The 27,437-nt window shown below is 41.5% G+C and overlaps 1 protein-coding gene across 2 annotated transcripts in view; it reads left to right on the forward strand.

Moving 5' to 3' along the window:
• The first annotated feature begins 881 nt into the window (after positions 1-881).
• CREB1 (cAMP responsive element binding protein 1) overlaps positions 882-27,437 on the forward strand; it is a 38,086-nt gene continuing 11,530 nt past the window's right edge. The window contains exons 1-5 of one of the 2 annotated variants that reach the window (XM_051786896.1): positions 891-1,229; positions 17,900-18,021; positions 21,340-21,486; positions 23,419-23,519; positions 26,306-26,448. In XM_051786896.1, the coding sequence (XP_051642856.1) occupies positions 17,908-18,021; positions 21,340-21,486; positions 23,419-23,519; positions 26,306-26,448 (505 nt within the window). In that variant the 5' untranslated portion in view covers positions 891-1,229; positions 17,900-17,907. Of the gene's footprint in view, positions 1,230-17,899; positions 18,022-21,339; positions 21,487-23,418; positions 23,520-26,305; positions 26,449-27,437 lie in introns of both variants that reach the window. The other variant, XM_051786897.1, reaches the window with a different exon arrangement.

Here is a 27,437-nt window from a genome sequence, read left to right on the forward strand (position 1 = left end):
TAATCCAGGTGGTGCTACAGGCTGGGGGCAGAGTGGCTGGAAAACTGCTTGGAAGAAAAGGACCATGAGGTTTTGGTTGATAGCAGCTGAATGTGAGCCAGCAGTGTGTCCAGGTGGCCAAGAAGGCCAGTGGCATCCTGGCCTGTATCAGGAATAGTGTGGCCAGCAGAATCAGGGCAGATATTGTCACTCTGCTCTCGGCACTGGTGAGGCCACACCTTGAGTACTGTGTCCGGTTCTGGGCCCCTCAATTCTGGAAGGATATTGAGGTGCTGGAGCAGGTCCAGAGAAGGGCAGTGGAACTGGTGAAGGGTCTGGAGCACAAGTCCTCTGAGGAACGGCTGAGGGAGCTGGAGTTGTTTAGCCTGGAGAAGACGAGGCTCGGGGGGGGGCCTTATCACCCCCTACAACTACCTGAAATGTTGTAGCCAGGTGGGGGGTGGCCTCTTCTCCCAGGTAACAAGTGACAGGACAAGAGGACACAGTCTTAAGCTGCACCAGGGGAGGTTTAGGTTGGACATTAGGAAGAATTTCTTCACAGAAAGGGTGATTAGACATTGGAACAGACTATCCAGGAGGGTGGTGGAGTCACCAGCCCTGAAGTGTTTGAAGGAAGACCGGATGTGGCACTCAGTGCCACGATCTGGTTGACAGGGTCGTGTTCGGCCGTGGGTTGGACTCGATGATCTCAGAGATCTCTTCCAGCCTAACCGATCCTGTGATTCCGGGGTGAACAGGGGCGGCGGGGCCGCGTCCCCGGAGGTCCGAGGGGAGCCGGGCGCGCGCTCGAGACGCGCCCCCGCAGAGCCCCGCTCAGCGCTTCCCGCGCGGGGCCGCCCCGGGGCGGAAGCGCCGCTCGCGCCTTCCCGCCGCCCGCTCGGCTCTTTCCGCCTCCCCCTCCGGGGCGCTTCGTTCGTTTCCGCGGCCGCTCGGCTGTTTCCGCGGGGGCCGGCGTCGCGCTCGGCCGTTCCCGCCGCCTGCCGGGCGCTCGGTGCTTTCCGTGAGCGCTCGGCGGTTTCCGTGCGGGGCCGGGCGCGCTCGGCGCTTGCTCCCTGGCTGGCGCTCCTCAGTCGGCCGCTGCCTGCCTGTCGCCGGGCTGGGAGCGCCTGTGTGTGTGAGTGACGCGGCGGAGGTGTAGTTTGACGCGGTGTGTTACGTGGGGGAGAGAATAAAACTGCGGCGAGATCCCAGGCGCGAACGAAAGCAGTGACGGAGCAGCCTGGTAACCGGTAAGAGGAGGACGGCGCCCAGCAAACAGGGGCGGGGGGGAGGGAAGGAAATGGAGCCCGACGGGGACCAGGGGAGCCGCCGGGCGGCAGGACGCGGGGGCCCGGCCGCGCACCGCCCGCGGGAGGGGCGCCCGCCTTAAAGATGGAGCCGAGCCCTGCAACATCCCCGCCGCCGCCGCGCCGCGAACAAAGGATAATGGCGGATGGGAGCCGGCCCGGCGGTGGCCGCCACGGCCGGGCGGCGGCTCTGCCGGCAGCCAGCGGCGGCGCTCAGCGCGGCGGGGAAGGGGCGCCGCGCCCCCCGGCCCCCGGAGGAGGCGGCGGAGGACGACGACGAGGGGGAGCGGCGGCGGGGGGCGGCCGCGCTCCCGCCCGCGCCCCCTCCCCGCCCCGCCGGCTGCGCTCCGGCTCCCGCTCCCCCGCGGCCGCCCCCCGGCCCCGCCGGGCTCCGGGGACCCTCCCGCGGGGCCGCCGCGGGCCCCCCGCGCCCGCCGGAGCTCCGCTCGCCCCGCGCCCCGAGCGCGCCGCACGGATAAACAAACAGACTCCCGCCGCGATGGACACGAGGGCGCGGGGCGCTCCCCGGCGCTGTGACGAGAAGCCTTTAATAAAATCTGTGCTCGGAAGCTGGGGCAGCGCTTGGTCTGGTGGTTCGCTGTTACTCCGTCTCCGGGAGGCCGCGCCGGGCAGCGGGGCTCGGTCACCCAACACCGCGTTCCGGGCAGGACCCACGGGCACAGCCCGAGCCCGGCGCGCAGGTCACGTATCAGGGATACGGTTCCCTCCGGCCACCCCGCTTCTCCCCTGTCAGTATTTTTAACCCAAAGTGAACTTGAGCCTGGCCGCGGCTGGTAAATCTCGGTTTGGGATTTGCTTTTGCCAGTTTTCCACAGACTCGGGTGCTGCACAGCGAGCAGGATTTGACCTCTATCCCAGCTTTAGTAGCAAATGTCAGCTCAGCTGCCTTTTTCCACCTTACACCAGGCTTGCCTTGCTGCAACTGTGGGGCTTTTTTTTCCCATTTTCTTGCCTAGAGTAGAAGACAGTGTTTTGACTTTATTTCTACTTTCAAATCCTGGATATCTGCATTTTTGTGTACTGTAGTAAGTAAAGACGACATGGCAGTCTTAAAAAACTTTTTAAGCAAAAGTTATTACACCTCTTAAACGTATACAAGGATAACGAATTTTTATTGGTAATATGACTTTTCTTCTTGAAACATTTTTTAAATTTTTGTTTCTCCCTCTTAAATATTGAAATGCCTGCACATAATCTGCTTCTGGAATAACACCTGTCTTTTTTTTTTTTTTTCCTGGGGTTAGAAATGAGTTCCCTAGTTCTTAAATAAAGGATCAGAGACTTATTTAGGAATATCACATATCTCTCTTTAGTCACATTGTGACCACTAAGCACTGTTTCAGAATACAGGAATTTTGAGACTCTACTTGCATCCTTTCCCTGGATCAACAAATGTGGATTTATACAGTAAAATACAAAGTCACTGAAATAGGATTTTATTCAAAATTAATATTTGTGATTCACATGTGTAGATAGGTCCATTTTCTTTGTATGTGAAATTCTGTTTTCTTTCACTGCTTCTTTTGAAGTGAAGGCCAAAAGTGCTCTACATCACTCTGAATAATACCAACATGAGAAGAGGGTTTCTAAAGTTGTAATTGATTAATAGACATCTAATGACTTTAGTAAGTAATATAGCTGTTTATAATGATTAAAGAGAGTATAAGCATTGATGTATTTCATTCATTCTTGGTTTGATGGATGCACTACATTTTAAATACAAAAATGGGACAGAAAATCCTTGGGTTTTTGTATTTTTAGAAACACAACATTTTATTTTATTTTATTTCATAATTGAGAGGAAGACTCAGATCCCTATTTTCTGACACAGATCTCTGCATTTCCTCACCAGCTTTGTAACCTCACAGGTCAGAGAGAAAAGAGAACAGAGACTTGGTTGTGTATGTGCTAAGTATCACTTACAGGTGACCTAAAATGAAATAGCTGCATGTAGGAAAGAAGAATGTAATGATTTTTAATGCTTTCATTTAATTGATATAGCACCAGTATTCAGATTAGCACTCTCAGCATGGTGTCTGGATCTGTAATAAATGGTCTGCATCTGATTTTTTTTTTCCTCCCATACTTCTGGTCATTAAAAAAGAAAGAAAGAAACTAGCAAAAACAACAACAAAAAAAACCCCAAACCCAAAGGTCTGAAAGGGGAGAGGAGTTTGCTGATATAGAAAATTTAGAAACATCTCATTTAGACTGTCAAGTCATCGAACTGTCTGTTTCTTGGAAACCTGCACCAGTGTAGCTATTGCTGGTACTGATGTCAAATATAAAATATTCTGTAGATCTTATTCTGCAAAGTAACTGTTCTGCTGCAGTAAGAAGCAAACAGCTCTTCATGCCTAAGTGCAGCTACAGCTCTGTAGGTGCAGATTTTGATAGCAGACAAGGCCCTCACTAGGAATTTCTGTTGGCACTCTTTTGAAACAAATGGGGTATTCACACTTCACCTCTATTTTCGGATCTCTGGAAGCAAGTGGAGATCAGTTACTCATGCCACACTTCTCAAGGCTTTTGTGCTGTGAGAAGGCTGTGCTAGCTTTCTGCCACTAATCTAACTAAAGTTAGTTTCACAGGACGTGACAGCAATCCTCATCTACAGAAACAACCCTACTGAATTTGATTTGAGCCCCCAGGTACCCTGCCTACATACAGTTAAGGTTTCATGACTAGGCTGTGATTTTATTTTTTTTCCTCTGAATCAAAAATTGTGTTGATTCATCTTCAGTCTGTGAGGTCATATTTCATGGTGATTATGAAACCTGAGCAGCCTGCCATTAATGATCTATGTACATCTCCCAGCATTAAGACATTGATACCTATTTTGTTCTTTAGAACTTTTAAATCACTTGATTGTGCTGCAGTTAAAAAGGTGAGTGAGAACAAATACAGCACTTTCCATTTTTCCACGTTTCTAAAACAACCATATCAGCTGTGCAGGAGGTGAAGATGTGCCAGGCTCTAGTTGGTAAAACAAGCACTTAAAAACAGCCAAGGATTTTCTCTTTTTTTTTCCTGCTGGATTTAGAGTATTATGTGTGAAGTGGAAAGAATAGAAAACTGGGTGGTGTAAGAGCCACTTAAAGGTGAGAGGGTAAAGAATTTGGAGGAAGCATGTTCCTGTTTGGATGCATATATATGGTTTATGTAACATATAAACATATACATACATACAGGTTTAAAGCAACACAGATGCTTGTTGGGTACTCGCAGAGATTGTCTTAAGATAATAAGCATTCCTATTTTTCTCCTGAGAATATTGTGAGATTTTATATTTGTCGTAAATTAAGGCCGTTAAGTGAAAGATGGAAAAATAGTTCCAAAGATGGGAAAGTGCTGCCAATTGCTGTTCTAGATTTTGTTACTTTTCAGTTGTTCTCTGACAGAGACTACACTAGCTACTTTAGACACAGTTGCAGGAAGCTTTATTTATAATGAACTACTTTGAAGCTACATTCATGCAGGAAGCTGAAACAAAAATGTCTACCCTTGATGTTTTCACACTTTTTGGAGGGGAGAGTTCAAATGATATGTAAAAATCATCTTTAAGTGTTGTTCTGTTGGCCTGTTTGGTCAATGAGATTATTGGGAAACCTTTTTTCCCCTGCATTTGGAAGGACTAAAGCTGGGTTGTAACTCCCTCTTTTGACAGAAACTTTTTCAGATAGATTTCTAAACTTAGAAAAGAGCAGGTAGCCTGAGAAATCCAGGAATTTTTGATGCTTATCTACTACCTGATGAACTGAAACCATAGTTCCACGTAGGATTTTTTGGCAGTAATATTGGCCAAAGGCATCATCCGTGTCTTTTCCATTGGACTGGCACAAATGCTTGGACTACTGCAAGGGGAAATGATCCAGCCGGGTGAGGGATACAGAGCCTGGTTCTTTTTCACTTGGATCATTCCCTCCTGTCATGCTGCATAGGTGTACAGTAGCTGTACCAGCATAAGCAGGGAAAGGGATGGGGCTGGAATCAGCAGGGAGATCAGGGCAGCTCAAACGGCTGTGCTGCTAAATAAGAAAATGCGGCCTACATCAAAATTTTTGAATTATTGCTGTGTAAATAACTAAGCTGGATGGCAGCAGATCCTGCTGTGGTGGTTCTTGCTGCAGAGCTGGATCATTCAGCTAAGTTTAGGATTTTACATGTGCTATCCATGAGCAACAGCTTCTCCCAAACTTTAATATCATGTATTCATACTGTTCATTGTGCTACTTATTTACTTGGCTTAAACACCAAACCTGTGGGTTTTTTTTTAGCAACTGCTATGTGAACTTCCTTTTTTTTATTCTTCACAATTTTTTTATTCTTCTCCAGCTGCTGTTCTCTGCAGCTCTTTGCAGAAACTCTACAACCTCCTATGACATTTTGACTCCAATATTTCATGCACTATTCTGGTAGATGCTACCCTAAATCTCTCAGTCTCTACTGCTATTCTAATATCAATTCCATTTTGCTTTCCTTTGCATCTTTCCTAGGGCTTGAGTGTAAAATCTCTTCTCATCAGGCTTGTCTTTTATGCCTCATGGAATAATGGATGGGAAGCATTATTTTCTTGCCTTTTTTCTAATGACACTTTGTCTGGCTCTGTGTAGCTGGCCTGGCCTCAAACTCCACTGGGCCCTGTCCATTTCTCTAAGTGACATGCAATATGAGCAGGATTTGTAAATTTATGCCTTTGTAGATTTTAGAGATATTTCTCTTGGAAAAAAAGCCTAGGGCATTACTGTAGATGGAGTACCCCTGCCCGCTTTGTGAAACTCAGCCAAATTTTTCTCTTGTGCTGATAGGAAAATTCTGGGGGATGCAAAGGGATGGAAGACGTGAAAAGGGGCACTGTGTACTTTGCCACGGCATAATATCAACGAAGGTAGTCTGTTGCTGTGGTTTCATCTGAGCTGATAAAACCGTACATAGGTCTCCAGAGAGAGACATCTTGGTCCTTCCTTCTCTTCTGCTCCTAGTTGTGTGGTATTCGACCATCCCTCATGTTGGCTGTAGTGTTGGTTGTATGTAAGATCTAGTGAGCCGGTTCAAATCACTAACCCAGGAGAGAACTGCTTTTTTGTTAGGTTAGTTTTCTTCTGCATGAGTGAACTGAATTGGTTGGTGATTGAGTTGCTGTTAGCACCAACACTAGTGCAAATTCACAGAGGGACTGTGGAAAAAGGAAAGATGGGGACACAACTTTCTCCCTTCGGCAGCAGAGAGCCAAGTCAGGAGACCCATCTTGGGGAACTGCAGCACCTTCATGATTTGGAATGAAAGAAGAAAGAGTTGGGCTCTGTCCATGGTGATCAGGGCCACATCAGTTTGTCTTTGCAGCTAGTAAGCCTAGAACACAGTAAGTGTTTTAGTTGAAGAAAAAAGAACAAAAGAACACCCAAGTGAAAGGAAAATTTCCTTTTTTAAAAGCCTGGTAACGTCTGTGTGGTTGCACTATCTGCTCCTTATCAGAGGCAGGTTTCAGTCTTGTGAAGAGGTTGGATCAGTGTACCTGTACTTTTCATTATGAGGAGCCCAGTCAACTGGGGAGAATTATGTAATATATATCTTAAACCAAGCCCAATTTAAATAAGAAGCTCCAGAAGGGGTCCAAGTCCAACGCTTTGGTGTAAATCCTGTCAGTCTGCCCAAGGTCCCTAGGCAGTGAGCTCACTCTAGTTTCAGTGTTACTACAAACTGATAAATACCTTGGCCTGTGTTCTGGATTTTAAAATAATAGTGGTGGCTGAAACTACAAGCAGGAAGGTTGTAGCGTAAGGTTAATGTGGTGTGTTTAACCAGTGCACATTATTCTGGGCTGGGTGGAGGAAGAAATGTGTTACTTGCTGCAAACAGCTGCTTTGTCAGCATCATGGCTATCTGAAAAATGCATCTCTCTGCCCAATCCTCAGAAAGCTAATGTTGACTACATAAAAAATAATCATCTTAATTCCAGCCTCCCACTCTAAAGTGGAGTCATTGATACAACAACAATAATCAAATTACATAATATAGGTGTTTTCTTCAGCATCTCTGTTGGCTTCCCGCAGCCTTGTGACACGGATACCCATGATTTGATCTACTTTGCTTTCATTGTCAGGCCTGGCTGCAGCAGGGTAGACTCTGCCCACCTTCCCCGTTCCTGCTCCTTTGCCAGTAGCACCAGTACAGCTGTCTGTGAGTTGGATTGGAGAGCTGGTCCAGGCTAGAAATTTGTTGTGTTTCCTTGTCTGTAGTGCACATTGGTTGCCCAGTCCCATTTACTAGGCAGCCTCACAGACAGCTGTAAAGGTGTAAATAGGAAAGAGTTTAGAGGGAAGCAGAGCCTAAATTGGCAGTGCTGCCAGCAGAAATGCTTGCAAGACTGTAGTTGCAAGAAAGCAAAATGGAGATTTTCTTTTGTGTGCAACACAATGATGTAAAACATGGGTTCTGTTTCTTTCTCTGGCCCTTTCTGGTGCATCAGTGGCTCCTGTTACTCAGGGTCATTGCTAACCTTCAGCATTACCAGCAAATCACATCCCTGTTCTGTGGAGACAGATGTGCTGCCCACAGGTAAAACAGGTCTTTAACTCCAGTTAAGTATTTGAGAAACAAGTTATTCTGTGTTTGGAGCTGATGCTTTTTCAGAGTAGGTCTGCCTACCAGGCATATGAGAGATTTTTCTCCTTTAATTGGCTCTCCTGCACCATCCAGGCAAATAAAAAAATACGTGAAAAATAAACCAAAATCCACTCAGTTCATAAAATTAGTCAAAATTATTTTACTACAAAATTCGATCACTTTTGTTTCAGGTTTTTAGGGAGCACGTGGGTCATAGATTTAATTGTGGTGCATTGAGCAAGATAATGTCTGCTGTTGCTTCAAGACCGGTGCTAATTGACCAAGCAACGATGTTTTCGATATAACTAGTAAAGCCAGAGCAATTTTAGGGTTTAAAAGTATTTCCAAGTCTGAGCCGTGGTTTAAGACCCAAATCTTTTGGTTTTAATGTTGCAATCAATTTTGTGAATAGGATGCATTCAGAAATTGGACAAGGGCAAGGTTTGTAAGGAGGTGCTGTTTTTCTTGTGCATACCTGGGCATACTCTACTCTAGCACTCCAGCTGCAGAAAGAATTCAAAGGTCTTTACTTCCTTGAGAGCACTGAAGCAAAAAGTAGTCTATCCTGCCTGTTCAAAAAGAAACAAAGCTATTAAATCATAACAAAACATGTATTGCTTGTACAGATACAGGTTATTTTGAATTTTTTCCAGACATTTGACTTGATATCTGGTAATTTCCAGCTTTGTATAAATAATTCTGTCTATCTTACTTTCAGGTGACTATTTCTAAAGATACTCTATTAATAAAGCAGTGAAAGCATTGGTCTGAAACACTTATTTTATTGTGTTTTCTTTCTGAACTTGTTAAAGTGTTCTGCTTTTTTAAACAAGACTTTCCAATATTTACCAAGTTACATAACTTCATGGTCTTATGCTATGGGTTTAACTCTAGAGGTACCACATATGTTCCAAGCATCAAACAGAATTGAGTAGTGTGTGTTTAAATAGTTTATGCCTATAAAGCTTGCAGGGTAAATATGTGAAGTGACATTTTTTATGAATTAGTACTTTAGCATTGATGCTTCTGACATTCAGAACTGGGTTAGAAACAGCAATGGCACTGTCTCTTCTCACCAACAGACAAAATCTCAACACAGACAGACAAAATTCTACCAAAAATTCTCTTGTCAAGTTTAACTGTGGAGCTGATAAACAAACTAAAACTCCATGCTTGCCCTGAATTCTTTAACTGATTTGATAGTTCTCTGAAACAGAAGAATGATGTGAAAACAAGTGTGATCTGTGTCACTTTGGGATTCTAGGATCTGACCCTTTTCAGTGTGAAGTATTTTGCTGAGGTGACCTACAGTATTTAAACCTCAGACTACTTCTTTTATTATTTTTACATGAACAAAACAAATGGATGATGAAATTCAGCTATCTAATTTAACATTTTAGACCATACAAAGAACTTCAGGTATTGACAGTTGCTCTCCCTCATTTTAGGGTGGAAAAGGAAACATTTACTTTAGTCATGGGAAAGTCCCCTGAATATCTGGGACTTCCCAGAAGATTGAGTTTCAGAATATAAATTTACATTCATATGACTTTAGAATGTCATCTTTAATCAGTGTAATCTCTAAGAACCTTCAGTACAGTCTTAACAGTACCCTATTCTGACAAATTACTTTGGAATAGAAAGATTTCAGGTAATAATAAACATGTTTATGTGGTTGTCTGTCTTTATCACCTTCTTGCATATGCTTCCATTAAATCATACCTGGTATCTAACTTAAATTATACAATTAGGGAAACACCTGTATGGAGGTGATGGTTCCTTTCTCTGTATTTTTGGGGGGGTTACCTTTATTTAATACAAATGTGTAGACACTCTCCCTGCAGCTGCAGGCTGCCCCAGGTTTGGGATTGCAGCAGTTCCTCCTGCTGATGCCTCAGACCTGGGATGTTCAAAAGTTGCTTGGCAAGTGGACAAAGATTTTTACAACATGTCAAAAGGTTGTCAAATATTTGGGTGGTCCATATTCTGCCAGAATGAATGATGGGGCAGTAAAGGACCGTAAAACATAGACATGCATATGAACAAATATGATATGATCCATCGGAATGACTCAGGCAGGTCAAGCTCTGACAGCTCTAACCAGTGGAAAAAGGTAACACATGCACCTTCTTAGATAGATCTTAACCTTGCTAACTTGGTATCATTTTCTACTTCAAATACTCCTTTAATTGTAGTGACACAGTCCTCTTTTATCCCTGTCAGTGCGGAAGGAGGAGGTCTCTGACTGCTTGTGGAGTTCTCTCTCCTTTCTGTCACTCTGGGCTGTCTTAGCTCTTCTGCTGCAACACCTTCACAGGGCAATGTGTGCTGTGAAAGGAAGTGGCTCAAAATGTTCTGCTCGTTGACCAGCACAGCAGGATAAATTATTTATTTATTTGGCATATCTGGATAGCTGGATGGTACCAGAGAACTGTTCCTCGCTGTGCCAGGTACAACCTACCTCCTTACACAGCTGCTCTGGTGTGGTGCTGAGCCCGAGCTAACAACCCGTACTAAGAGGGAGGGTGTACCAGCTCGGGCACAGGGCCTCATTAGCAGAAAAGATGCTAGTTTATTGTACCCATCACTGTACTCGTGTTACCTGGGTTCAGCCTGCATTACTGGGCTTTTAGATGGGTGCTGGTTCACACCCAGAAGCTTTCACCATGGGCTGAGCAGGACCCCCTCTCTTGTTGTAGTACAGGTGTAATCATGTCATCCTTCATGAAATAAAAACTGCCATCAAAGTGGAGTGAGGCCACAGTTTAGCACCCAAGTTAAAAGGGCAGATATGTGAGAAGTGGGTGACTTCAGGTCACTGCTGTCAGTTGGGCTGAGGTCAGCTTCAGATCCCTGGAGTGGAGTCACAGATTCCTCACTTTACCCACTACTGTTCCAGTCAAAGGTAAAAGAATTTGACTGGGGCAGAAATTAAAGCTCGTCATGAGCGGCTGTGCTGATTATTGACTTGCTAGGCCTGTACCAGTTGCAGAGAGCTTGTTCCTGGAGTGTGCAGTACATTCAGCAGGAGCATTAGCTCCCAAGTGGCATCATAAAAGATCATTTGGTGCCCATATTTTATGTTGTGTTAAAGGAGTCTGCCTACAGATGATGCTGTTCAGATACACTGTTGTGATGGGGTTTATTAAGTAACCGGCAGCTACACATGGTGAGGTGAGCCACGGTACTTTTCAGCAGACAGGCAGAGAAAAAAAGGCATGTATTTGAACAATTTCATATGGTTTCATTTTTGTGAAAGGAAAGCTTCCACAGTTAGTAGGAATTGCAAGAAATCAGCATAGGTTGAAAATTAGGCACTTGTTATGTTCCAAAAGTAATGTCAGAGAACAGATGGTAAGTAGTAAAGGGCGGTCAGTTTATATGTAATTGGACTGCATAAATATGATCTTGGCTTCAAACATGTTAAGAACTACAAAATGGGCTGAATTCTCTGAAGTCTTTCTAAATATATTGAATATATTGCCTTGGACATCCTTAAAAATCTCTTGTTTCTCTAAAATTCAGTTTGCAGATAAATTTGGTGGGATTTGGTTTGTTTGGTTTATTACTACACATAAAGATGGTCATGAGTAATTTTCACAATTCTGTTCTGCATGCTAAGGATCACAGACTTCAATCATGTGAATTAGTCTTTTAATACCCTAAGTGCCTTTAATAGGAGCACAGAGCATTTATAAAAAGAACATACTTATAGATTATGTTTTTAGTAATCATAATAGTTACCTAATGACTTTGTAACCTTTCTAGGATTTATTTTGACATTTTGTTAGGTGTAAGTGAAGTCTGATAGTATTTTGGAGGCATTTCTGAATGGGAAGGGGATAAGACAGTGGAAAGGCATTTGTTTGCTTTTTGTTGTTAATGCCTTAGGGTGCATTAACAAATGCTTGTTCTGGTCTCTGCCCTTAGGCAGAACTCTTGTATTCACGTAAGATCTATCCCAGCTATTAGATAAGGTTAGGAAAAAATGTTTGGGGTTTTTTTCAATATATACATTATCAGTAGAATTAAAATATGTAGTTTGGGGGGTTTTAAGCTGTGCAGGAGGGTTCACCCCTATTTTTAGTGCCCAATTCACGGTCTAAAAGGGAAAGGTTGCAATTCAGTTAGGTCCCTTGATTCCATATTGAATCAGAAAAGGCAGTATAGATTAATTAAATTATGTGTATGTACCAACTGCTTGCTGGATGCTCTTGTATTTATTCATGTAATCTGTGATACAAGAAACTAATTGCAGTTAATTGCTGTCAAAGTCTCTTTTCCTTTTAAAAAGCTTCAAGGCAGAAACACACAATGCCAAAAGTGTGGAGTCAAATCAGGAAGATCTAGCAGCGAAGAGTGTTCAAGCAACTTTCACTCACACACCTTACCTGTGCCTACTGATTCACCATCTGCCTGGTAAATGTCAGCTTGCTTGGGTTATGCTAACAGAACAATCTAGAGGAGACTGCTGATTTGGGTGCTCACTGCTGTAGCTGTGAGATTACATTTTTGGTCTGCTGCCCTTGTTTTAAAATCTGCCACTGCTTTTTCTTTAATGAAAGGGAGGTTGAGCATGCAACACCGATAATTTCCAATACTTCTGCTATTCACACATCTAAATCTGTTAAGTTTGAAATTTTCACCAACTTTGTAAGTGCACAAGTTTTGTTGAAAAAGTCATGAGTCAGAAACATTTGTTACGTTTAATCAAGACTTCTGGTTGCATTTCTTCTGTGATCTCTATGAAAATGCTACCTTGTTCACCTCTCTTGCAGTGGCTGTTACAGCATGTATTCAGTCAGCAAAGAGTTTTCAGACACTGCTCCAAGTGTCATATTAATGGAGACAGGAGTGGGGCTACAGATATTACATTCAGCTGATGGAATGATTCTGCTTTGTGCAAGATATTTTTACAGTAAGACTAAATTTTTCTTGTACGTTCAAGATCAAACACTTTAATAACTTCAGTGACAAGAATTTTTCCAGCTTTTTATTCTTCAGTTTGTCAGATTGCCTGTCAGATTGCTCTGGGTGAACACAATCTGAAGACTCTTCTCCATTTTTGGCATTTTTAGTGGAGTTGGTTGTTGAGGCCATTCTCTTACCTGCACTTCCACAACCCGGCCTTTGGGTTGCCCTGACCCAGAAGTGATCTTCAAATGGCTTTGTGGTTCAGTGAAGTGGTGAAAGGTAGATTTAAAGATGAAGCAGCAAATGTAGGTTGTGTTCTCAGTATGACGCACAATCTTGTCACCGGAGGGAGAGGACAGGAGGAGCAAATGCCCAGGAGCAGTGGCAGGGACAGTGCCAGCTTGGGATGACAAAGAAGCCATGGTGTAAATTACAATTCCTGAGCCAACCCTCTGTAGTCATTAGTGACAGAGGGAGATAATTATGGGCCTGCCTTGTCCTGTTAAGCATTTATTACTGGTTATTTGAAGTCCCATGTGTATGCTGTAAATAAAATTATTTTTCTCTGAACATTTTCAGTCTGGCAGCCACTGAATGGAGTTCATAAAGTGGCTGTTGAGCTGTGGCTGAAAGGGCTGCCACGCTGCAAGGTGACAGTAGAAATGTTTACAGATTGCATGTGAATGTTCTCAGTACCTTATGATGGAAAAGTAAAAACAATAGTGTACCAGAGTGGTGTTTGATGACCTTCTCAGTGCTTTCATGGTGGATCTGTGGCTTTATAAAGCCACATGCAGTTAATACGGAATGAATCAAATTCCTGGAACAATACAGGGCTTGAGAAACAGGCATTGCCTCAATTTCCCTTTCAGCTACCCTGATCCTTTGCTGTCATGAGCATCTGGGTGACTGGATATTGAACTGGATCAGGAACTTAATGTGGCAGTAAAGGTGGCCCCTGCAGATATTGGCTGAGCGAATGTGTTACTGAATGTGGTATAAGTAAGGCTGAAAATGGACATGGGTTTGTTGGGTCTCTGCTCTGCACTGGTTTTGGAGGATGTCATGGTTTTTTTTCAAAATCTGGGTGTACTTCATTAAAATAAATCCAAAAGTCAGAGGAGGAGACTTTAAACATGTAACTTGGTAAAGCTGTGCTTGCTTGTGAGCAGGTGTGATAATAGTATGTCTGAGGCATAGAGTGAACCGTACTGCCTCAAGGTGTAGTTATATTGTATGGCCAGTAACTGTCAGTGTAAGCATTAACTTCTGACAGTGAATTGTCACCATAGTGTTACTAAAGACAGAGAAGTAAGGCTTGCAGGGAGAGGTGGTGTGTTTTACTGTGGCAGCTGTACAACTGCAAAACATAGAAAGCTTTAGGGCATTCAGGACCTTCACGTATGAAAGTGGATGGGAAGTTTTATCTGCTGTAACAGCCACAGCGTGGTATTTTGGTTCTGGGATTTAATGGTGTTTGGGAAAGGATCTCCATCTTTTTTAGTTGCTCCAGTCTGCCTTGGGAGACAAAAAGCAGCCTGTCTGCAGAGCAGGAAAGCTCCACAGCTTGTGTGAGCAAGAAGAAACCAAGGAGCAGAGTCTAACCTTTAGGAGACATGCTGGGATTCATGGGGGTAATTTGGGCAGGAGAGAGAAAAAGAAGTAAGAAAGTGAGATAGAGCGGGGAGACCACAGACATATCAATGAGTGGATACTAAAGAGTGAAGAAGATGAGATGAAAGCTGTGGGAAGACAGAATTATATTTTATCCTGGCTCTGTAAGCATGTGGGAGGGGAGGTAACTAGCTGCTCATGCTCTGACTATACAGCATTGATGCTCACTTTAATTAACAGGGAGTGCAGTACTTAGCATTACCTGTAGCACCTTGTTCAGCATCCTGTCTTTAAGATAATGAAGATCAGTAGGTACCTCAAAAGACTACTGGAACTTGCAAAAATTACAAAAATGTGACATGATCATGCGTGACTCTTCATGAAAATCTTTGAGTTTTTAAAGATCAGAGATCAAATTTAAATCCTGACTCATGAGGTTTTGATCTTTCAGCTCTGCACTTTTTTTTGTACTAAATAACTGCACTAATTCAGGATATTCTTGGATATTCTTGTTATCCAAGTGCATGTCTAACCCCCATTTGAATCCTAATAAATTTCTTATCATGAGTAGCATGATTGCTCTATTTATGTAGTACATTAAATATCAATTTTCATAATTTTAATAGATATTTTTAATTTTTCATTTTTATACTTCTAAATTTGATATGTTTAAGCTTAGCTGTTTTTATAGTCAGTGCATGTTTCTAGTTTACTTATTCTGTTAATAATTTAATATTTTCTAGTGTTTGAAGCATTTCTCTCCTTTCTGGGGTAAATAATAAAAATCTATCTAGTCTCTTCATTGCATTCTGCAACTGCTTGTGTTTATTCTGTCTTCTGCTGTCACAGTGTAAATTCAGCTGGTACAGTTAGTTATCTTCTGCTGAACTCTTTTTCTTCTAGTCCTGGTTTAGCCAAAATAAATTACCATGTTTCTCTATTTGGCTCTTCACCTCCAGAGTTTCAGATCATTAGTAATTATGTTATTAATAAAAAGTAGTAGTAAGTATAATACTGCCTCTTTTGAACTAATAGGGAAAATTGTGTATTACATAAGTCATGAGTTAAACTGTCTCTAACCAGGTAGTGTCACCAGCTTTCTTCGCTGGTCTTCAGCATTCATAGCCAGGATGTTTTAGGCAAGCAGTCTCTGGTTTTCCAGCTCTGGTTGCTAAGACCTAACTGTTTTTTCAGTTAGTTTCATTTAGAATACTTGGTTCAACTAGAGCAATTACTGATCTTTTCTCGAAGTGTGTGGGGGGAAGGTGTCCTCTCCTGACAAGATGGAAAGTAGTGGGGAAGCAAGGAGAAATGAAAAGCGTGCTCCCTTTGCTCCCATGTGCTGTCCATGCCCTGGACACTTGTTCCCCACCAGGACACTTTCAGATCACCGTCTCCAATTCATAACTCCTGGTGTGGTGGCTGCCAGGGAAATCAGTGCCAGGGTGGGACACTGCAGATGGGGCAGGAGGAGTAATGAAATGCAACATGGGGAAGGCTTGGTGCTGTAGGAAAGAATGGGATTATTGTATTTGCATGGACACAAGCTATTCTTGAAATTCTTAGAAAAATTATAATATCTAGACTAATATGCAGTGAATTTACGATTAATTTCTTTCATAACCATTTTACAAATATATATGTATAGGTAGAGTATTATTTATCTCTGAGCATTTGTCAGACTGATACTTGGTTTATGTGGCACAGAAATCATGGCAACAGAAAGAGGCATAACAAAATTCCAGTGCTTAGAAAATTTAATTTCCTTTTCAAAAATATTTGTATGTTTTCTTTCATTGTTTTTAAGGAAAATCAGGTTTAATTCCTCTCCTTTTCGTTTCTCAAGAGTTTCTAAACTGATGTCGGACTAAATACTTGATACTTAAACATTTCAGTGTTCATACACACACACACCAAAGCTCACTTGAACAGTCACTTTGAATACTAAATATACAGATTTTGATTTGTATACATTGACTGACTTTCTTTTGATGTAGGATGCTGCTACTACTTTGAAACACTGTTTTAGCTTTGTTGATTAGCAATCATTTACTGTAAGACAGACATTTCATATTATGCTCAGAGTTGAGGTGTGACTGTACTGCGTTAGGCAGTACAAAGGGTGTTCTCTTACCTGTAATACTGAAGCATTGCATGGAAATGGCAGTACCCCTGACTTCATGTTTGAAATGAAATGTCTTGAGTGCAGACATGATGCCACCACCTGTGTTGACACTTTTAAGTCTTTTCCTCGGTGGGGCCAGTAAAGCTGAGAGGGGCATTTCCGCTTCTTTCCATCTTTCTTCTGATCTGAGCATCCTCTGCCTCCAGGCCCTTTCCCAAAGCAGAAATGTTCTACCAATTGTTTTACACCAGCTCCGAAGAGAGGTGTGCTGCCTTAAGGTAGGCAGAGGCCTGAGTAGGTTGGCGGCACAGGGTGGTACACAGAATTAGTGTTGTGGCTATGGAGGTAATACTCATTCTTAATATTTGGTATTTGGAGTTCTGTATATTACAGTGGTATTATTAAATCACCATTGGGAACATTTCCTTGTATTTTGAAGGGGTTTTTTTTATATCAAATACTTCCATATAAGTAGTTAAAGAGGAACTGAAAAGTGATGTTCACAGATCAGTGCAGAATTTTAACAGTCATTGCACTCTGCCTACATGCATGGATTTCAAAGTTATGCAACCTCTTTTTATAGAGTTTTGTGTTCTGGTGATCTAGGTTTGCTAAGTTACTGCTTAGAAATATAAGCATATTAGGAGCTATAAATGATACAGAACTTAGGTCATAGCAAACTACTGTGTACCTCTAAAGATAAAAACATTTGCAGTAAGATTCAAGTAGAAGTGGCTTCCATCTGTGTGTATACTGACTTTAAAACTACTGGGTAGAAAAGGCTGAGTTGCTGTGATGTAGAGCCATACGCACTCTGGTGTGTATGGCATGGAGATGTTGCATATTTAGTTCAGACAGAAGGAACACTGAAAACTGAGTGCCCAACACAGCAGCAATTGCCATTGGTTACCTGCAGACTGCAGCTGGGGGGAGAGGGAGGGCTGTAGCAGGGCATTATCGTCACCTTGGCACTGAGGGCGTGCCCTTCCTGACACACTGCCGGTCGTTATTCCAAATTGCAGAGGTGCTAGGTCATCACAGTGTCATTGCTCAAGCAGGTTTTTTAGGATGAGCAAAATGCATATTTTCTGATCTCATGGTTGGAGGAGACTGGGCCTGTTTTTCAGAAACATTACACACAGAAAAATCAACCTGAGGCAGACACCTGGCATGAAAAATATTTGCCTCAATGCTAACAGTTTGGCAAGATTTAATAAGCAAATTAAAACAGCATGTAGTGATGGGAATTCAGCTGCAGTGATTGCTACCAGATCCACCAAGAATAATGGACTTGCATACCAACCCAGACTTACAACAAATATTGTGATTGTAGGTAACTAAATGACCATGGAATCTGGAGCAGAGAACCAGCAGAGTGGAGATGCAGCCGGTACAGAGGCAGAAACCCAACAGATGACAGTACAGGCACAACCACAGATTGCAACGTTAGCCCAGGTATAAAAATCATATGGTGTAATAGTTTTACCTAATGGATAATATTTTTAAGAGGGATAATGTCTGCACACGGGCCTGAGAGAAGATTCCTTTGATACCATTCTGAAACAGGTGCGATTTATGGTTCCTTTAATATTTGTCTTCATATTTTTAAAGCAGTAGAGATTTTTAACTTCCCATCACACTAGGCTGTGTTAGTTCTGAAGAACTGTGTGTATGTAAATTGTGTAATGTTAACACAATAACGAATGAAAATATTTCTAGCATTCTTTACCACAACCACTCCACTGAAAGGTATATTTTTCAGTTCATGTAATTTATGTCTTTTTTATAGTGACTGGATTGTCTTGCTGTTATGTTTTCTGTTAAAAGCTTGGCTATAGTAGTGAGTTTAATTCTGAAGAAAACAAACTGAAAATATAGATAAGTAATGTAACAAGTACAACATCTTATCAGATAGGATAAGCATTATAATAAAGTGGAATAACCTGGCATTTGACAGCTCATGTTATCCTGTTGTCTCCAGAATTTTACAGAACTGTTGGCTATTTAGAGGTACAGAAGTAGATCATTTGTTATCCCCACCTTATTTTGGAGAGACAATAAATGCAATCCCAGCTACATCTCTGATTCTGAAACCTAGTTTCATTTGTGGATACACTGATGGTTGGCAGAAGCAACTCCATTGTATGAGTACAAAATCTACTTGGCTCTTTTCTGTAACCATTTAATTTTAAAACTATTTATAGTCTGCAGAGAACAAACAGGTATTTTAGATCTCATAGTTTGCAGAACTGAGTGTCTTTTAAGTGTCATAAATGTTAAATCACTTATCATTTTATAAATTATTAGTGTCTTTTTAAAGTTATTACACCTTTTGGTAATCCAGAGATCGTACACTTCCATTCAAATGATAGTGTAGGGATTGGAGCTGTTAAAATGCACAGGGTGATTTTGTTGGGTGAAGCTGTAGTGTGAATTTACAAGCCACCAGCTGCCCTCCACCAGCTTGCCTCTTTGGGCAGTTTTCTCACTGTCTAACTTAGGCACAGGATGTAGGTGGTGTGAATAACACTTCAGTGTGAACTGAGTGGAAGTAGTTTATTTCTCATGCAAAACCAGTAAACTGCTTCACACTTGATATGCTTTGAGTCCAAAGAAGTAAGAATCTTTTAAATTTGTATGCTAACATACTAACCTCCAGGGAGCTGAACTTACAAGTATGTACTGGCTTGAATGCACTTTACTTGGAAAAAATTACCCCAGTACTTGAATGAGAATTTTTTCCAAGTAAGAAAAAGCTATACAAGTATGGTTAAAATCCATGTGAACCACTATGTTGTCATTCACTGTACTATTTGCACCTCAGTGTCTCCCCAGTTGTTTGTGGAGGTGATACAACAGTCTAAACATAATTCCTTTTGTTGTTCACATCAGTGTTACATTATTATATTTTTAATATATGAAATGGAAGTGTTTGGCCTTAGGGAGTGCCCTCAGAGGCTTAGCCAAATCTAAATAACTAATTATGTCAATTTAATTCCTTCATTATCTCTTGTAAGGTCACCCCTCTTGCAAGCTTAGTTTAATTGCTGCATTTTTAGTGAGTTCAGGGTAGTTTCAGAGTCAAAAGGAAACTCGTCCCAGTTCCACAAGGTATGAATCAGAGACATCTGCGGAAGTTACACTCTGCTGTGGGCTTAATCCAACCACATTGGCCTCCAGTTGATCAGCTTTGCCAAGGACTGTTTAGTCAGACAAGAATTATTAAAAAGGTCGCTTGGTAAAGGAATATAATTTGCCAGAGGAAAGTGCTCGTGTTAATCCCAGCCCTAGTTTCTCTCAGATGTGAGTTAAGTACCACCATGTAATGCTGCAGCTGTTCTCCTGAAAAAGGAAGGTAAAAGCAAACAAAAATTGGTGGATTAGGGAGACATCTGTGGAGGAGAGAGGTCTACATGTAATTCCCTTTAATTTTGTTGTTAAACAAGATTTCATTGTAAGTGGTGAATGTTTATGGAAATTCAGATATCAGCTGTTGCAGCTTTTTGAGAACCACGTGTTCACGGGGACAGCAGAGGATTTCCTTCTGCATCTGGTACATAGCAGCTATCCCTTTGAGATTAGGTAGGACAGCAGTGCAGCTCCTTCTCACTCTGGAGCTACAGGGATTGAATGTTTTTAAAATGCTGTTGAACCCTGGAGGATTGTTAAATTTTCCAAACTTGGGTGTCTAGAAGAAGGCTGGCAAGTCAGTGACCTGTGACGTGGCTGGGGCCTGCCAGAGCAGCTCCCACTTGCCTGCAGTCCTTCCCTGAGGGCTGTGATGTGTGAGGGTACGGCAGCCCTGGCACCCTCCTGTCCTTCAGGAGCCCCCAGCCCTGAACACGTGCATCATGGCACCAGACAGTTGCTCAGTACTGGATGTGCACCAGGGCAGTGGTCCAGCCATGCAGCAGCCTTGGTGCATGGCACTCCAGCTGCCCATGATAGTAATTATGACCTGCCAGAGTGAGACATGAACAGCTTTGTGTGGGTACTGCTGTGCTCAGAGCCCAAGCCCCTGCGCAGGACATGCTCACCTACCATGCTGAAGTCATTGGTGTATCCCTGTTGGCAGAGCTGCTATGGCTGCGGGTCCGTGCTGGAGAAACACAATTGTGTTCAAGAACTGAGAGTTTAAAACATGGGCAATTCTTCATCAAACTCTTAAGACTAGAATTTGTATTGATCTGTTGCACCGAATCACAATAACTGCCTACAAAATACTTCTTTCCACTGCAAACTCACTGGCTTTCTGTCTGAACACATGGTCGCTTTTCTTCATTTAAATGGACTTTACCAGCTAATCAATGCAGTTCAGTCTGTTGAAAGTCTGAAATGTACGATTCCCTAAAAAATTTAACTTCTGGCATCTGGCAGACACTTCTCATTTTCTTGAGGGAGAACTTAAAATACCTCCACTCCCATATGTTTCTGCCTTTGACTCAGCAGTGTCTGTAGGAGTACACCCAAGTCCTAGCAGAATCCAACTGAAGTAAATGAAAGATAATAATGTGTTTGTTTCAGGTTACCTGAAGATAGAAGCAGTTGTCAGTGATTTTACAAATGATGTTTTAAGCCTGCAGAAATTCTGCATTAGATTAATTTGTAAAGTAGGTCAGGTGTTGGGCTTAGGCAGTTCAGGGGGTTTTATATTATGCTGAAACATTTGGGTCATCTAACTGGGGTCTAGAAGAGAGTTTTTCACCAGAACATGTACTGAAATAAGGAGATTTTGCAATAACCTAATTTATGCTCAATGTCTCCTCTTTGCAGGTATCTATGCCAGCAGCTCACGCAACGTCTTCTGCGCCCACAGTGACCTTAGTTCAGCTGCCCAATGGGCAGACGGTTCAAGTGCATGGAGTAATTCAGGCTGCCCAGCCATCAGTTATTCAGTCTCCACAGGTCCAGACAGTTCAGGTACTGACTGAAGAAATTCCTAGTACGTGAATAGGGCCTTTGGAATAATCCTGTCATTGCTCTGGTTTCTAATGTGTTTGTGTCCTGGATTGTGTTTTTGCTTATATAAAATTTAAGAGCATGTTGAAGGCAAAATCTGTACAGTTTTTGCTGCTCTGTGACTTTTTTCCTGTTCTGGTTTAAGCACTTTTACTGTCAAACATTGCTGAGTTTCATTTATCTCTAGAATTTGTTTGGTGAGTTTAACAGCTTCATGGTTTATTTTACAGTATTACTCTACTTTTTCTCTCTATCATATTTTCATACAACTTTACTGAGTAAGAGTTCGTACTATTCTGAAGTGAACAACAGCGTGGAAATTTTTTTTTCATAATATAATCTTTAATATTAATGAGGCTGGTATTCTGGGATGAGAGTCTTTGCTACACAGAAAATATTTGCATTGGTCTACAAAACAGATGTCTATATGTTAATGGTGCTTAAAATACACCTATCAGTCCTTACATAGAAATGGTTTTAAAATGTGCCTCTTAAGCGTTTTGTGCTTTGTAAAGTCTTTCCCCTCTGGAAAGCAAGGCAGGTGATGCAATATGATGAAGTAACTTGAAGACATAAGAGACAAGTAGTCTGAAATCTTTAAAATCTCTAACTTTCTTTTTAACCGCTTGAAGCTCGGTGTTACTGAATGCAGAAATTGTTTGGTATATAGCAGCTACACAGGGCAAGGACTGTACACTATTCATTTGCTATTAGTACACTGAGCTCAAAAAATGATTAATTTTAAAGAGCAGACATTGTGACTTTTTGATACAGGTATTCAGCTGGGTATTATTTGAAAAAATAAGGCATGCATAATTTAAAGCCTAGGCCATTCTGATAATAATCTTTGTTTTTCCTTATCACCTTCAGTGCTGAGTTTGTGGCAGGCTCTACCCTCCTCAGCCATTGCAGTCAAAAGTTTAGAGTTCTAATCTATCAGAGGTGAGCAGTTTTTAGATAAATGCAAATGTTACTAGCCCAGAGGTGGAAGATAAGAGACTGACAATGAAACAATGCTTGGAACTCACCTGGTTCAATGCAAATCTAGCATGTTTTGATACTCAGAGCCCAGTAGTTCACAGTCAGCCTTGGACCTGTTCAGGCCTTCTATCTGATAACTGAGATGTGGGTGCCAGCAAGATTTTTGAGCCTCTAGGAATCTTCTCTACAGTGCATAAAATGTCAGGCTGCGAGCTCTGTTTCTCACACAGGCATCGCTAGCTTTGTCATGTGACTGTGGTCTTTTGGAAAACAGTATCTCTTTTTAGGTATTGGAGGTGGTTTTATACTTCTGGCACACTTTGAACTTAAAATTATTTAAATATGATTGATATAAACATTTTAGCTTTCTTACATTAACATGTCTCCTTTTTTTAGCACAGATGTTCAGAATTGCAGCACTACATTATTTTTTAGCATCAAGTATGACATTTTCCTGACAATTTCCCCCCCAAAAGGCAGTCTTTCTCTAAGATATCTACCCCATTATTTATAATTTATATTTCTCAACTTCAGTATTTGTTTCCAAACATTTTTGCTCTCTTAATTTGATTTTAGTTATTATCTCCCTAAATTTTACTAAAAAATCTATCTTTCTGTACTTACAATGGATGGAAACAAAGAATCATGGAAGGCAAAAATGTATGGTATTACTGTTTCTATTTTCTTATTGGAGTATTTAAATTATAAAGGACATTCTCATGGGTAGATGACTGACTGTGGTCATCCTTTACTGGATCTGTTACTAAGCCATGTGTTCTTTATGTTCATTGCCTAGATAGAAGCACTGTAGGATTACTTGCATTGTAGTGTTTTTCACAGGATGTCAACATTTCCTTGATATAAAGACATTGGAAGTGTCTTATTAAATTTGATTGCTGTTCTTATTTACAGATCTCCACTATAGCAGAAAGTGAAGATTCACAGGAATCAGTAGACAGTGTCACAGACTCACAGAAACGAAGAGAAATTCTTTCCAGACGACCCTCCTACAGGTACAGAGGTTAAAGCAGAAGTGTTTTGCTTGATGGGTGTGTTCACATGGGGAGACAAACAGTGTGATTGTATGAATATTTTTAGGTTGACCATTTAACTGAAATCTTCTAAATATCTCCTGCAATGTCTTGGAATTGGAGTATGGAATATGTCCATGGAATAGGATGTAAAGAGATCAGCAGATAGAAGGAGGAGGAAGAAACCTCAGGTGTCACACTTAGTTAAGACAGAAGTGAGCTGAGAATATGCTAATTGCCACATTTGGGGAACATTGAAGTATCATTGTGCTAGGTGCCTTAGAGATAGCTTTAATGAGTACTTAATACATGAAATACACCAAAGCTTTGCAAGAAGTGGCTTCTGTATAATCTCTAGTCTGCAGAAAATCAACTTATTGTTGAAGTGCTAGCAGCAGTCAAACTTAGTTCCTTTCTCCCATGAGACTTTCAATGAACATGTCATGTTCTGTGTCTCAGAAAATTTCTACTTGAGCAAAATTGTTCGTGTTTAAAGTTTAAGAAGTCAGGGTATGAGTTGAATGTAGTGATAGGCATCTAGTGTCTTTAGTTATCATGGCAAATACCTCTGCAGCAAAACGAACTGAGGTGCTCCTTCACATGGTGTTAGTCATATGTTACTTGATTAATTAAGTCTTTGTACAGCTTTTTGGGCCTGTACTAAATCCCATTTTCATTATTAAAATATGCTAAATAGCATGAAGGAACAGCTCTGGAGTTCAGTAGGTTTTAAATGACCTGTGGATTCTTGCTGCTTCAGAAAACTCAGATGCTCCTTTTTTCTTTCTGAGCATAGCCTTAGAAAGTACAAGCTAGGCTCTAGGCCTGAGCATATCTCAACCATGATATTTTTTTAGCACTTGGAGATTATTTTCTATCTTCTCCTGCTGCCTTCAAGGCTGTTCTGCTGAAGGTAGTGAAAATAATTGCTGAAGATCCCTAACCATGATGGATCTGGGAAAATATTTTTATTTGTGAGGACCAGTGTTGCTAACTTCAAGGCTGCCATAGACTCCTGGCAGTCTGTTTCTTCAGGGAGACACTTGTTTTTACTATATATGGAAGAATGGCTGTATATGGTGAGACAACAGAGCTAAGTAAACAAGCAGCAAAACTGAGAAGAGGGTACTTGTGCCTGGTGATTTCTCATTGAAACGGACTCCTTTGCATGCACTGATACCACAGCACAGCCTTTGTCTTCCAACCAGATCCTGGTGATCAGCAAAACTTTGTAACTGTAATATTTGTATAGACAGCTCAGACTCTGGCCTGGTGTAGGTCAAGTCAGAAAGGCTGATCCAGATCACTGCTGTGTTCAGTGACTTCCCAGCTGGCATTATTCAAGCTGCTTGCCCAGAGACAACATAGGTGCAGATATTCTCACAGAATTGAAAGCTGTATATACCTTTTCCTCAGAAACTTCACTGTGATTTTACTACTAAAGCACATCATGTACTCCCCATGTCAGTTCATAGCTGCTATGTTTGTAAAGCAGCCACCTTACCATTTGTCTAAATCCATCTTTATGATGGCAAAGGTAGGTTTTAACCACCAGGTCACACTGACATGAGCTTAAAAAGTGATTTTTTTATCTTTTTGAGGTTTGTTCTGCCTCATCCCTGGTTTCTCCATATTTTTTCCTCTGTTTCATTCCCTAGATTTTCTGGTCTAACACCTAGATTGCAAACTCTTCTGGGTGGGAATTTTTTATTTGTCCAAGTGGTGCTTGGCACAGTGGAGTCTTTGTGCAGTGCTGGGGTTCTTGCATGTACTTGCCACTTTTGCAGTGGCAAAGCTCTGTTTGTCAAGCTGCTTAGCAGAATGACTGCTCTCCCCAGATAGCTCCATACACATGTTCTGGCTCCCACAGCTTTAGAAGCCATATATAAGAAATTAGTGTTGTCTTGGAACTTGAGCTCTGCAGCTGTGTTTGCTTCATCCCACAGTGAGTTCTAGTGACAATCCACTGGAAAACATATGAGGAGCCCTTTACCTAAGCAGCATTTTGGCAGTGACATAATAGAAAATGCCAGCAGTGAAGAGGCTTGACAGTCCTCTGAGGAGGGCCAGTGTCTGATCTCAGTGATGCAAATTGCAGTAACTGCTATGGTCAGTATACAGTCACGTTCAGTAGGGCCTGCAGCAGTGATGTTCTAGCAGTTTTGGCTTTGGATGATGAACTCATGGAACTAATTAAACAACATTTTCTTTTCTTTACCCATGCTAATCTCAGAACTTTCTCAGACAGGACACCTGTGAACATAACTGCATAACTGTGTGACTGGGTATTGTCTCCCAGGCAGGTGTTATTATGAACTGGTTGCTCTCTATAAGCATTTTGCTACCTTCCTTTGTACTCAACTCTCTGGCTGAGGCATTTACAGTCTCTAAAATGGAGCAGTTCCCCTAATGTAAGTGAGGAGACAGGGTTGTATGTCTTTTTGCTTTCTTTAGATCTTTATGTAGCTAAAATCAGGAAACAAGTAAAAATGGATCAGAGAAACATATTTTTAAGAAAAAGGTAAGGTTGTGATAGCTGTATCTTGGGTTTTGAGAAGCACAGCTGTTCTGTGCTGCCCATCTGTGTTTGGCACTTTGAAAAATCCTCTCCAATAAGAATTTGAAGGTAGTGTGTGTTTTTCATTGTGCACCCATGTTTTCCTTGCTGGCTTACTGCACTTTACAGTTTTCTCCAGCATTGTGTATCAATTAGAATATTTTTTCTCCCGATTTTTATTAAAATCTCAACAACACACTGTCTTTGCCAGAAAAATTTTGAATGACTTGTCCTCAGACGCCCCAGGAGTGCCAAGGATTGAAGAAGAAAAGTCTGAAGAGGAAACAGCAGCACCTGCCATCGCCACTGTTACGGTGCCAACTCCCATTTACCAAACCAGCAGTGGGCAGTACAGTATGTAGTCTGAATTTCTCAGTGGTGCTAGTAAGTGGGGATGAGAAGATGAAGAACTATTATTTCTATAACTGTTTGGACTAGGAAAAAGCAGGAGGTGAAAAAAAGATGGCTTTACTTTGACTGATAACCATGCCTTTTAAACACATTCCTATTGTAAGTATTCGAAAGGTTCAGTTAACATTCTGGGACTGTTTGCCACTTGGTGCAGCTAATGCATCCTGAAGCAAAATAGGAACTAACCATAATGCTATTATAAACTTCTTCACTTCAGGAACTAGATGAGCTTATTCAGAAATTTCTTTTTTTTCTTTGCAGTTTGTTAATACTTGTTCACAAAACTATAACCGCATTAATAGAAATGTCATTACAGTCTGTAATTACATTTTTAGAAAGTCCTGAAAAAATAAGAACTTTGACAACTTTATTTGAAATATGTAATGAACATACATTCTATGTTTTCTTTATTCACTGGATTTAATAAAGATAGTGCTTTGACTTAAAGGATTGAGGATACATCAGTAAAGATAGAAGTGACATGCTGTCTCACACAAACACCTACGGTGTTAAATACACAACAAGGAGGAAGAACTACTTGTTTCCATCTTTCTCTTAAAATGTCTTTAAATTTTTCTGTCTCTGTTTACTGCTTCACCACTTTGCCTAGTGCCCTGCTTTATTTTATTGAAATGGATTTGGTTAATTCTGGATCCTATAACTGTAATACTTACAGTTAATTGTGCAGACACTGGAGATTTTGGGGGGTGTGTGTATATAGGAATACAGTGAAATTCTGTGGAATCACGAATGAGGGTTGATGTCCCAGTATACCTGCATAACAGAATTAGGGAAAAGAAAAAAAACCAGCAAAGTAAGACTGCTTGAAGGAAACTGGACCTTTAGGAATGAAAAAACTGATAAGGAGGGCCTGAGGAGCTTGTAGAGAAGGGGGGATACAATCGGAAGAAAAAAAATGACAAAGCAAGAAG

The sequence above is a fragment of the Manacus candei genome, unplaced genomic scaffold (assembly GCF_025592945.1).
Source record: "Manacus candei isolate 608988 ecotype Guabito, Panama unplaced genomic scaffold, ASM2559294v1 h1tg000023l, whole genome shotgun sequence".
Classification (NCBI taxonomy): Eukaryota; Metazoa; Chordata; class Aves; order Passeriformes; family Pipridae; genus Manacus; species Manacus candei.